At 42.3% G+C, this 13,681-nt stretch overlaps 1 protein-coding gene across 2 annotated transcripts in view; it reads left to right on the top strand.

Moving 5' to 3' along the window:
• Positions 1–9,662, top strand: part of FAAH2 (fatty acid amide hydrolase 2) — a 49,215-nt gene extending 39,553 nt beyond the window's left edge. For both annotated transcript variants that reach the window (XM_081115392.1, XM_081115393.1), the window contains one exon: positions 9,261–9,662. In XM_081115392.1, coding sequence (XP_080971518.1) covers positions 9,261–9,436 — 176 coding nt within the window. In that variant the 3' untranslated portion in view covers positions 9,437–9,662. The remainder of the gene's footprint in view (positions 1–9,260) is intronic.
• Positions 9,663–13,681: the final 4,019 nt, after the last annotated feature.

Raw genomic sequence — 13,681 nt, 5'->3', positions numbered from 1 at the left:
GGTCTACTTTAACTTGGAATTTGAAGCTTGGTTTATTTGAGTACAAATACTTGACTCTACTAGTTTTTACCTGTGTTTGCTGGTGCAAGACACCGAATGTTTCTGCATCTATTCCTTCTCTAGGAATTCAGAGTAATCTGTACCTTGCATTGTTGCTGTCAAAAGTTGCCGAAGCCGGTTTGGCTCTGTGGATAGAGCGTCGGCCTGCGGACTGAAGGGTCCCGGGTTTGATTCCGGTCAAGGGCATGTACCTAGGTTGCGGGCACATCCCCAGTGGGAGATGTGCAGGAGGCGGCTGATCGATGTTTCTCTCTCATCGATGTTTCTGACTCTCTATCTCTCTCCCTTCCTCTCTGTAGAAAATCAATAAAATATATTTTAAAAAAAAGTAAATTAAATAGTGCATGTAAAGTGCTTGGCATAAGGGTTGTGGAGGATGTGGGGGAGAGGGTATCAAATGACAGTTTGTATCATCCTTCATTGACTCCTCTTCACACTAATTCTTGGCTTTGGTCACTCATTTCCAATTCCTTGAATCTTTGAAACAAGTTTCTGCCTAAGTTTCTATCACCTAGCTACTCAAGTTCTGAAGACAGGAAACATAATTGTCTATAGCAGGGGTGGGGAACATCCGGCCCGTGGGCCATGAAAAGCCTGCAAAATCATTTGGTCTGGCCCTGCCAAGGCATTAGGGGTGAGTTAATTAAATGTTTGACCAAATATAGCAGATTGATTTTTAAGTTGATAATTTTGTATGGACCTCGAAAAATGTTATAAATATCCAAATGGCCCTCTCTGGTTTGGCTCAGTGGATAGAGCGTCAGCCTGCGGACTGAAGGGTCCCAGTTTCAAATCCTGTCAAGGGCACATGCCAGGGTTGCAGGCTCGATCCCCAGTAGGGGGCATGCAGGAGGCAGCCAATCATTGATTCCCTCTCATCATTGATGCCTCTATCTCTTTCTTCCTTTTCCTTTCTCTCTGAAATCAATAAAAGTATATTTAAAAAATAAGTAAATATCCAAATGGCCCTTGGTAGAAAAAAGGTTCCCTACCCCTAGTCTATAGGCAAGAACCTAAAGAGAAAATTACCAGTTACAACTTTTTTGGTTTGGTTTTGTTCTGCTTTTGTTTAATTTATTTTTATAAACATTTATGTTATTTACTAACTTTCTCATTGATTATTACACCGGAGATTAGTCTAGTATGATGTTCCCTGAGATTAAAAAGAGCAACTCAGCCTGAATTTTAGCCCAAGACCAACTCATTTTTGAAAACCAGGTTCATATCTCAACGCTGACCACTCCCATACTCAGCCCACAGTGAAAGATCCATCTTTTGAGATTCTCTACCACTTTTTACCGAAATCACTATTTTGTTGGTTTCTGGGAATATTTCTTCTTGTTTTATTAAAGATCTCTTCATGTTTGTGTCTTAACTCTGTCTAGATTGCATTCCTTGAGGAAAGCAGTTATTTTGCAAGGCTTTGTTTTATTTTTTTTAAGTTTGTGGTTTCTGGGAGATATTCAGATGCAGATGCCAAATAGGAATTTGGTTATATAGGCATGAAATGTGGGTCAGGAAATATAGATGTGAGGTCATCGGCTCATAGGTGATCATAGCTGCAATTATGACAATGGCTGAGATTCTCAGATAGATGTGTATTAACAAAAGAACAGAAAAGGACAGACTGAGGCCACCCATATATCCCTCTCTCTGATGTTTACTCCTCCCAACAGCCTCAATAGGCAGGAGTCCCAGAAACCTCCCACTCTTGAATATGCAAATGGCCTTGCCTATTTAATCTCGGTCGCCTCCCTATCGACACAGACAGCTCAGGAGAGTTGGTGCTGCAGAGTTTATTTATCCCAGTCTGTTAGACTTGTGTGCATTCATGATGTTACAGATGTTAGAGAAACAATACATCCCACGGGGCCTTACAGAAGCAGATAGCAAATCCCACTTGCTTACCCAAACACTTGCACCCAGCCCTTCTGGCAAAATTCCCAAGAAGAAAATAAGGAGATGTGGGAGGAGTGTGTTTTATTGGTGAGGCACAGCAGCAGCCAGCTGTCTCCCTAATGATTATTTGTATTCATACAGAAATCTGTTCAACGAAGGAATTTGAGCTCAGAAGGAACTCCTCCTTGATAATATACATCACAGCCCCACATGGTGTTTCCATAACTTACTATATCTCTGCCCTGGGACTGTTTGAAGCACAACACGTAATTCAAAGCTTCCAAGAATAAATGAAAGTTGAATCCTGTTCTATAGTTAAGGACACTGTGTCATAGAAACCTGCTTGGTGACTCCCAAAGATCAATTCTCACACCAGAAATTACACTCCTGCTTCCTATTTTTTAAAAAGATGTTTTTTATTGATTTCAGAGAGAGGAAGGGGGAGGGTGAGAAGGATGGAAACATCAATGATGAGAGAGAATCATTGATCAGCTGCCTCCTGCACGCCTCCTACTGCGGATCAAGTCAGCAACCCGGGCATGTGCCCTGACTGAGAATCTAACCGTGACCTCTGGATTCATTGGCTGACCACTGAGCAACACCGGCCCAGCTTCTGCTTTTTTTTATTCCAGAACTCTACCGAGCTTAACAATAGTTTCCTAAAGAACTTAATCTACCTTCTAAAGGCTTCATCAGTCTCAGCTCATGAGCCGATACAGCACCTTCAAGGGTGATTAGTAAGCTGAAACCAAGTGAAGAATGATTTTGTACAAAATTAGCCTCAAACTATTCTGTCTATAAATTTCTCTGCAACTTTTATACCCTATCCATTGTACCGGTATACTGAATGCCAAGGTTATCCATTAGAAATCATCTATATCTTGTTTAAATTCCTTTCTACAATTTGCTTATGGAGTGTTAATTCCATTCTCCTTGGACACACACCCCAGGAATGTGAAATTCACCATCACCTAGAACAGTGCATTTAATTTTTATGTAGAACAAAAAAGCTTTTTGGAGGGATTTCCTCAGATTGACATTAGCCACAATTGAGAACTTTTTCCTGTAGTTCAAGCCTAAGCACATTTACGGAGTTCCCATTGTGAACCAGGTGATATGCCCGGTAATATGGATACAAGATCTGTGATAGATAATAGTGCCATTTATCGAGTATCAAGCACCTATTATGTGCCAGATACTATGAGCTAGAAATGCTTTACATTATTCACTTAAGGCTCCCAGAAATCCTTCATAGCAGGTACAGTTATCCTTGTAAAAAATATGAAAAAACAGCCCTGCCGGTGTGGCTCAGTGGATTGAACATCGACTCATGCACCAAGAGGTCACTGGTTCAATTCCTGGTTCAGGTCTCATGCCCAAGTTTCGGACTCAATCCCCAGTAGGAGATGTGGAGGAGGCAGCTAATTGATGTTTCTCTCTCTCTCCCCCTCTCCCTTCCTCTCTCTGTAAAATCAATAAAAACGTATTTTCAAAAAAGTGAAGAAACAGAGTGACTTAAGGGGTCAGAGTCAGGGCTGGAATCCAACTGCATTTCATCCGACTTCAAAGCCAGTGTGGTTTCCACTATATGCTTGGTTCAATACTACTTAGCATTATTTTGCTTTCATTTCCTTCACTGAAGCTGAAAACTTACTAGGCTTGGGCAACCTTCTGTCAACCACATAGAATTGTAAGATGCCATATAGCTTAGGATTTCAGCCGTGTTTTTATTTTTCCTATAAAGCAATATTCTCAGTTGCTACTCAGGCAGCTATGATATTTTTATCTTTAACTGATACTTATAAGATGGATAAATTCACTAGGATATTTAGTTTCTGCACCTTGTATTTTTATGGCAAAGATGAGGATGCTACATGTACTTTGCAGGATTGTTGGAAGGATTAAATGTGAAAATGTATATAAAGTGCCTTACAAGTATTAATAATAGTGATAATAATATTATTTATTGAAGCATATGTTTGTTTACTTTAATATAGTAATTTTAATATATCTGTTTTACTTCATAACAATTGCTACATATGTATGTATGTGTATGTATATATGTATATATATGTATACATACTGGTATAAGGATATATATACATCTGCTGGTATATGTGTATATGTATATATTTACGTGTGTGTGTGTGTGTGTGTGTGTGTGTGTGTATATATATATATATATATATATATCATGAGTAGAATTAGAGTACAAACATAAGTCCCTTTATTTATGTTCAATTGATTTTTACACAGGTTCAAAGACAATTTCATGGGGAAATAACAGGCTTTTCTTTTTTAAAATATATTTTTACTAGAGGCCCGATGCACTAAATTCATGCAAGAGTAGGCCGTCCTTCCTCTGGGTGCTGGCACCGGCTTCCCTCTGGCACCCGGGACCCAGGCTTCCCTCTGGCCACCGGCAGGCACCTGGGATCTGGCTTCCCTCTGACTGCCAGCAGGCACCCGGGACCCAGGCTTCCCTTGCAGCCCCGGCTTCGTCTGGAAGGATGTCCAATCTAATTAGCATATTATGCTTTTATTATTATAGATTAGAGGCCTGGTGCATGAAAATTCATGCACGAGGATGGGCGGGGGTGGGGGTTCCCTCAGCCCAGCCTCCATGCTGTCCAATCAGGGACCCCTTGGGGGATGTCTGACTGCCAGTTTAGGCCCAATCCCAGGGATCAGGCCTAAACTGGCCGTCAGACATCCCTCTCATAATCCTGGACCCCTGGCTCCTAACCACTCACCTGCCTGCTGGCCTGATTGCCCCTAACTGCCCCCCCCAACCTGGTCACCCCTAGCTGGCCCCCACTGCTGGCCCTGGTATCCCCTCACTGCCCCCCCCAGCCTGGTCACCCCTAACTGCCCCCTTCTGCCAGCCTGGTTTCCCCGAACTTCCCCCCCTGCCAACCTGATCTCACCCCCCAGCTGCCCTCCCCTGCCAGCCTGATTGCCCCTTACCCCCTGCAAGCCTGATCTCGCCCCCAACTGCCCTCCCCTGCCAGCCTGATCACCTCTAACTGCCTCTACCTTGGCCCCCACCACCATGGCTTTGTCTGGAAGGAAGTTGGACATCTGGAAGATGGCCAGTCGACCCAGTCTAATTAGCATATTACCCTTTTATTAGTATAGATAGACTATATAGGATACGATTGCTTAAATGGTGGGGAAAATCATTCAGCAGGTGGAGGTACACTTTGCAGACAAAAATACATAATCCCTATATCTGGACTAATAGCCAGCCATATACACTATACTGCCAAACCAGTTATTAAAAAATTGAACTGCTTTCTTACACCTTACACCAAACAGCTGTTTCCCTTAAAACCCCTCCTCAGGCCCCACCTTAGGTTCTGCCTTCGCAGTTCACCCAGATTAGGTTCTGATTGGTCAGTTTCTATGCCAGTGTCCAAAGCTCCACCTCCTAGGCAGCCATTGGCTCTTCTGGGAAATCCAGAAAGGCCCTGCTGACAGCTGTCTCTCTCCTTGGGCCTATCCGCAGTCTCCATAGCAGCTGCTGATCAGGATGTGCCTCTCTCTCCGGGCCTCTCTCTGGGCCTGATCTGCAGTGGTGAGGTCATTAGGCCTCTGGTCGAGGCTAACGAACTCACTGTGCCTGCCTTGCCCCACCCGCCAGTCTGCCACCAGCCTTGTGGGCCTTGGGGGAGGGACCAAGAGGTGCTCCATGCACTTCCTGGTGACCAGTCATCCATTTTGTCGTTTAGGTCATAACAGCCGTAGGCTATTATTAGTATAGATTGATTTCAGAGAGGAAGGGAGAGGGAGAGAGAGAATCATTGATCAGCTGCCTCTTCCTGGGATTGAGACTGCAACCCAGGCATGTGCCCTGATCAGGAATTGACCCATGACCTCCTGCTCAACCAGTGAGCTATGCTGCCCGGCATAACATGCTTTTCAATAGATAGTGGTGCAATTATTGCATGTCTACATGCAAAAGAATTAAGTCATACCCCTATCATATACCATTTACCAACCTAAATATAGCAGACCTAAATAAATGTAAAAACTAAAACTACAATAAATTTTGAAGAAAACATAAGAGTAAGTCTTTTGTGACCCTGGGTTTGACAAAGATTTCTTAGATTCAGCACCAAAAATACTGGCAATATAAGAAAAAAAATAATAAATTGAATTTCAACAAAATTAAACATTTTTTCTTTATAAAACACCTTTAAGAAAGTAAAAAAAATTCATAGACTGGGAGAAATTATTTACAAATTATGCATCCATGTATTCCAAGTACCTGAACTCTTGAAACTCAGTAATAAGACTAAAACTCAATTTAAATACGGACAATGGATTTTAGTAGGTATGGTTACAAAGAAGATATTCAAATGGCCAATAAGTGCATGAAAAGATGCTCAATATCATTAGTCATTATGGAAATGCATCTTTACGTAAAACCACAGTGAGATATCTGTATACCCACTAGAAGAGCTATAATCAAAAATAATTGTTAACAAAGATGTGGAGGAATTGGATCCCTCATACATTGCTGGTGAACATATTGCAAAAATGGTGCAGCTTTTTTGGAAAACATTAGGGCATTTTCATTATAAGGTTGAGAGTTAATGTATCATATGACCCAACAATTTCACTGCTATATACTCAAGAAAAATGAAAACATATCTCCTTACAAAGACTTGTCCATGAGTGCTTATCCTAATATATAAAAACCCTGGGTCATAATGACCGGTAACAACTGAGGCTCCACCAAGGGAAATCAGTCCTGTAGTCAGCGGTGGGTTGCCATGGCAACCCAGCTGACTGCTTCCTCTTCAGGCATGGTACCCCAGCACTGACTGCTGAGGGGGCTGTGAATCAGGGCCAGAGAGAGGCCTGAAGAGAGAAGCAGGGTCCTGATCCCTTGCCTCTATGGCAGCTTTTGATCATCACTTGCCTCTCTCTTTCTCTCCCAGTCTGGCCAGCAGCCTTGCCTCCATTTCTCTCCAGGCCTCCACCAAGGCTGCTGATCAGCCCCGCCTTTCTGATCAGGCCCGGTTGATAGGCCCATAGATGCTGACTGGCATAGAAACTGACCAATCAGAACCAAATCTGGGTCAACTGTGAGGAGCCAGTGGCTGCCTAGGAGGTGGAGCGTTTGACGCTGATTGGCATAAAAACCGACCAATCAGAACCAAATTGGCCAGCAGAGGAGGGCAGTTGGGGGCGAGATCAGGCCAGCAGGGGAGGGCAGTTAGGGGCAATCAGGCAGGCAGGCAGGGGAGCGGTTAAGAACCAGTGGTCCCAGATTGCGAGAGGGATGTCTGATTGGAGAGGGTGCAGGCTGGGCTGAGGAACACCGCCCCCCCCCCCCGTGCACGAATTTCATACACCGGGCCACTAGTCTATAATAATAAAAGTGTAATAGGCAAATCGACCAAACGACCAAACAGCAGAATGACTGGACGACCTTCCAGATGACCATGCTATGACATGCACTGGTGCCAGGCCAGCCAAGGCAGGTGCGATACAATTGGTCTGGGGGCCCCACCATTGCCCCACAATTGCCCTGCAGAGGGAGGCCCCAGCCACTGGCCAGCAGGGCAATCAATGGGAGGGGGTGCTCCATGATCACCCCAAAGAGGGAAGCCCAGGCCACCCTATGCGCAGTGATTGATCACAGAGCCCTGGCGAGGTGGGCAGGGCCTCCCTCTGGTGGGCGATCAATCGTGGATCCCCGTGATCGATCACCCCAAAGAGGGAGGCCCAGGCTACCAGGCCGGCAGCGTTGCGGCGGGTGGGCAGGGCCTTCCTCTGCAGAGCCCAGCAATTCATCACCCCACAGACGGCCAACAGCCACAGACAAAAGTCCAGGCCAGCCAAGTGATTGTACCCCACACCTGTTTCCCACAGAGAGAGGTGACCAGTGGCAGGGGAGCGGGGGCAGCGCTGCACAGATGGCAAACAGTGGCAGCAGCAGGGGCGGGGTCAACTGCCAGCAGCCAGGGGAAGGAAAGCCCAGATAGGTCCTGATCGCCCACCTGGCCTAGGGACCCTACCTGAGGAGTCCCAGATTGTGGGAGGGCACAGGCCGGGCTGAGGTACCCTCCCACCCCATGCACGAATTTTGTGCACCAGGCCTCTAGTTGCAACATAACAATAGCCAAAAGGTATTAATTAACCCAGTTGTCCATCAGCTGGTGAATGTACAGTATAATCAAAATTTTATGTATCTATTCAACAGACACACTCTTTGGCAATGAAGAAGAACCACTTGGATGAACCTTGAAAACATTATGCTAAGTTAAAGAAGGCCAGACACAAAAAGACTACATATCATATGATTCCATTTCTAGTAAATGTCCAGAGTAATTAATCTATAGAGATAAAAAATAAAGATTAGTGGTTTCTAGAGGCTCAGGGAAAAGGGGAATGGAGAGCAACTTATTTTATATAGTTTCTTTTCAGGGTGATGAAAATATTCTAAACATAGAATGTGGGGATGGCTACACAATTCCGTAAATTTATTATCATTAATTTGTACATTTAAAACAGGAAATCTTATTTTATGTAAGTTATACTACTATAATGCTCTATAAAAACATGAATGAAGTAAATAATTACAATTTACAAATCTAGACTACCACAAAATTATATTCCAAATTTTTATAAATGAAAAGAAAATTCATAATGCAATAAGATATTGCCCCATATTAGCATTTCCTCTAATTTTTCTGAAGATGCTACAAAGGGTAAGTTAAGAGTAGCATACCAGAAAACACCTCTAGCTCTCATCTGCATTTTCTGTATTCAGATCCTGATTTGAGCTTTTACTAGCCCAGTAACTGTAGATGTTACTTAACTTCTCTGCTCTTAGGTTATTTTATCTGTAAAATATGAATAATTAATAGTTTCTGTCTCTTGGGTTTTGTTATGATAATTCAAATGTTTCATTCACATCAAGTCCCTAGATGAGTCCAGCAGATAGGAAACTCTTATAGATCTTTTTTATTTTTTTATTTTATTGATTTTTTTACAGAGAGGAAGGGAGAGGGATAGAGAGTTAGAAACATCGATGAGAGAGAAACATCGACCAGCTGCCTCCTGTACACCTCCTACTGGGGATGTGCCCACAACCAAGGTACATGCCCTTGACCGGAATCGAACCTGGGACCTTTCAGTCCGCAGGCCGACGCTCTACCCACTGAGCCAAACCAGTTAGGGCGGAAACTCTTAACTATTATCATCATCACTGTACAACTGAGGGGAGAAAAATAAGTTTTCAAGAACAGGTCTTAATTTCTCACATTATCCTTGTTTGTTTCACTCAGGTATCTTCAGTGCCCTGGGTTTGCCTGTGACCCAGTGCCCATTGGGTCTGAATGCCAAAGGACTTCCTCTAGGAATCCAGGTCGTGGCTGGACCCTTTAATGATCACCTGACCCTGGCTGTGGCCCAGTACTTGGAGAAAAGTTTTGGAGGCTGGGTCTCTCCTGGAAAGCTGTAGAATGATCTCACCTTGTGTGAGTGTGTTGGGTGAGATCAAACACCAACATGCAAGTTAAGAAGAAACAACTGCAGAATAATCCCTTGTTCAGTTATTCTTCCCACTGTTCTTTCTTTCGCCAAGTGTTAACTTTAATGAAATGCTAATATTTGGTTCCTGCCCTCAGTTACCTGAGAAGATGGGCAAGTAAGTGAATATGTGCAATAAAGTGTTCTATATGCTGTGATGGTGTCTGTTTTATATACAATAGGGAGATCACAGAACGGAATATTCAGTTTCAATTAGGGAATCATAAGCAACTTCATAGAGAAGATGATGCTTAAACTAAGAATTGGAAGACAATTATGTGTTTGCCCGGCAGGCCATGAAGTAAGGTAATTCCAGTTAAGAACTATAGTGACAAAAACAAGGCATGAGAACTACGTAGTGAATTCTTGTAAGTGTAGGAGCTGGAGAGGAGTATGGAGGCGGATGAGAATGCAGCAAGAAAAGTTTCTCCAATATCATCAAAAAAGTATATGTCATAGTTCTGTCCACTAAGAGGGTCTATGCCAGGGGTGGGCAAACTTTTTGACTCGAGGGCCACAATGGGTTCTTAAACTGGACCGGAGGGCCGGAACAAAAGCATGGATGGAGTGTTTGTGTGAACTCATATAAATTCAAAGTAAACATCATTACATAAAAGGGTACGGTCTTTTTTTTTTTTTAGTTTTATTCATTTCAAGCGGGCCGGATCCGGCCCGCGGGCCGTAGTTTGCCCACGGCTGGTCTAGAAGCAGTGCCAGCTTAGTACAAATAATCTCATAGCACCCAGATCTTCATTTCCAAATACCTTTTTCCATTAAAAAGAATGGGGCTTTTGAAAATATTTTTTTATTTATTCTAGAAACGTAGAGATAGAAACATCAATGATGAGAGAGAATCATTGATCGGCAGCTTCCTGCATGCTCCACATTAGGCATCAAGCCCATAACCTAGGTATGTGCCCTGACCAGGAATTGAACTGTGACTTCCTGGTTCATAGGTCAATGCTCAACCACTGAGCCATGCTGGCTGGGCAAACCAGGGCTTCTTGAAGAAAAAGCTGATTCCAGGACTGAGAGAAACTGTAAGTGAGCCTGGAACATAGTTGTGCCAGGAAGTTAGACAAAGTGCTCAAAACTGAAGGAAAACATCAAAATGACACAGGAACAATTTAAAGAAGCTCTCACTGGCCAAACATGGAACAAGTTTAATACCAAAATGAATGACAGTGATGGATTATAACATATTGGGGTGGACGTGAGGGAAAGTAGATATAGATCTTGACATAAAATAGATATAGGTGCCCTAGCTGGTTTGGCTCAGTGAATAGAGCATCAGCCTATGGACTAAAGGATCCTGGGTTATTTTCCGGTCAAGAGCACATGCCCGGGTTGGGGAATCAGAGGCAGCCGATCAATGATTCTTTGTCACCGTTGATGTTTCTATCTCTCCCTCTCCTTTCCTCTCTGAAAAAAAAAATATACATATTTTTAAAATAAAATACAGGTAATATATATTTTGATTTCAAAATCATGACTTTCTAATTCTTGTTATATACAACAAACAATAGAGATATAAAATTAGATATTTATAGTTTTTATAAATATATATAGTTATATATGTTTATATATTTTTATAGATATAAATGCTAAATACATATAAATAAAAATATAATATATAAAATTATTTTATATTTGTATGTAATATAACAAAATAATGTAGGGTTAGAAATACATAAGAAGAGATTTAGAAAGTCATCATCTTGCAACTATTTAAATAATATTTAATTCAGGCATGACTCATCAATGGATGCTAAAACCATTGGCTAAAAGTTGGGGAACAATTTTTAGGAAACTGAAAAGTTGTTTCAGTCTTAAAATATCTCTTGTAAATACTAATTAATTACAAGAGTATGTGATGTTGCCCTAGCTGGTTTGGCTCAGTGGATGGAGCATTGGCCTGCAGACTGGGGGGGTCCCAGGTTTGATTCCAGCCAGTGGCACATGATTCTCTCTCATCATTGATGTTTCTATCTCTCCCTTCCTCTCTGAAATCAATAACAAAAAATATTCTTTAAAAAAAGAGTATGGGATGCTGATTTTCAAGTGGAGATCTATAGGAGACACCACCTTAATTAAATGATCAAAATTAATATGAACAAAAAAAGTAATACGAACAGCCCTGGCCAGTGTGGCTCAGCTGGTTAGAATAATGTCCCGTGCACCAAAGGGTCACAGGTTCGATTCTGGGTCAGGGCACATAACCAGGTTGCTGGTTTAACCCATGGTGGGGGCAGGCATGGAAGGCAACCAATAAATAGTTTTCACATCAGTATTTCCCCCCCTCTCACCTCTCCCTTCCCCATCTCTAAAATCAATGAAAAAATATCCTCAGGTGGGGATTTAAAAAAATTTACATGAACAATAATAAGACAAATTAATACCATGTGTCTTCTGGTGAAATGCACCAAGAAGGAGAAGGATATATCATTACTTCTGTGATGTTCCTTCCAAAAACGTATCACTTGGGGGGAAGTTCTGTATGTGGGGACAGGACATACATGGGAAATCTCTGCACCTTCCCTTCGGTTTTGCTGTGAACCTAAAATTGCTCTAAAACAAACTAAACTCTTAATAAAATGAAAACGCAGGGTCTGCAATTATTAAGAATTTTAAAATGGCAACAGCAGAGCAGTGAACCGAGCAGGGCGTTCTTCAAAGCACAGTTGCATGGCCAGAAAGCCAGTCCCACTGCCCACTGCATTCCTGAAAGTCACCAGAGAAAAACAGAGAAGCTGTCATGTCCTCCACAGAGCTCCATGGGGAGCCCATTCATTTCCTCCACCAGGACTGCCCTGATGGTTTTTCTCTACTCCAACTTTGCCTGTAGTTCTGTGAGCTCTCATCTCCTTTCAATAAATTCCCTTTTGGTTTTGTAAACAACAACAAAAGAGGAAGATATGAAGGAAGGGAGGGAGGGAGGGAGAAGGAAGGTCAGATAAAACCAAATTTGTGGACACTTGCCCAGCCAGTGTGGCTCAGTGGTTGTGCGTCGACCTATGAACTAGGAGGTCGCAGTTCAATTCCTGGTAGGGGCCCATGCCTGGATTGTGGGCTCGATCCCCAGTGGTGGGCATGCGGCCGGCAGCCCATCAGTGATTCTCTTTCATCATTGATGTTTCTATCTCTCTCTCCCCCTCTCCCTTCCTCTCTCTGGAAGCAGTAAAAAAAAAAAAAAAAAAAAAAAAAAAAAAAAAAATTGTGGACACTTTACAAAATAAAGGGCCCATATTCTTTAAAACAAATTAATGAATTGGATCAAGGAAAGGCTGAGAAACTGTTCCAGATGAAAGGTAGATAAAAACACATGATAACTCAATGCAATGTGTGATCTTGGATTGGGGAGGAAAAGGTGAAACAAAGGACATTAGGCCAAATGGCAGAATATGAATATGGGCTTTATATCAGATAATGTGTCCATGTGGAAATTTCTGAATTTACACTTGCACTGTAATTATGTAAAAGGATATCCTTATGCTTATGAAGGGAGGAGCTGAGAGCAGGTGAGGGGGATTGCTGCATGGGAGAGACATGGTATCAGGGTAAAAACTTGGAAATAGGAGAGCATGCAGATATATAACTGACTTTATGTTGTTTTCTGTCTCCAAGATCCCTTTATGATAATAATAAAGAGCTTGACTTACATTACTTTATTTAAAGCTTTCCAGAGCAACTCTGTGAAGTACAGGTATTGTTCTCACTTCACATATGAGGAAACTGAGGCACAGAGAGGATTAATATTTTGTCTGAGATGACACAGCTTAGAAGTGGCAGAGTGTCTATCCTATGCTCCAGATTTTTCTGCCTCCTTCAGAAAAATCTACAAGGTTTATTGTATCAGTTAAGATGCTTTTAGCTTTAAACAAAAGAAAACCTTGATTCAAGCTAACTTACAGTCTATAGCAGTGATGGCGAACCTTTTGAGCTCGGCGTGTCAGCATTTTGAAAAACCCTAACTTAACTCTGGTGCCGTGTCACATACAGAAATTTTTTGATATTTGCAACCATAGTAAAACAAAGATTTATATTTTTGATATTTATATTATATATTTAAATGCCATTTAACAAAGAAAAATCAACCAAAAAAAATGAGTTCGCGTGTCACCTCTGACACGCGTGTCATAGGTTTGCCATCACTGGTCTATAGAACAGGCATTCCAGT

This window comes from Myotis nattereri, assembly GCF_964212035.1.
Source record: "Myotis nattereri genome assembly, chromosome: X".
NCBI classification, from domain to species: Eukaryota; Metazoa; Chordata; class Mammalia; order Chiroptera; family Vespertilionidae; genus Myotis; species Myotis nattereri.
Note: the sequence above shows the minus strand (reverse complement) of the source record. Positions and strands in the feature narration are given on the sequence as shown.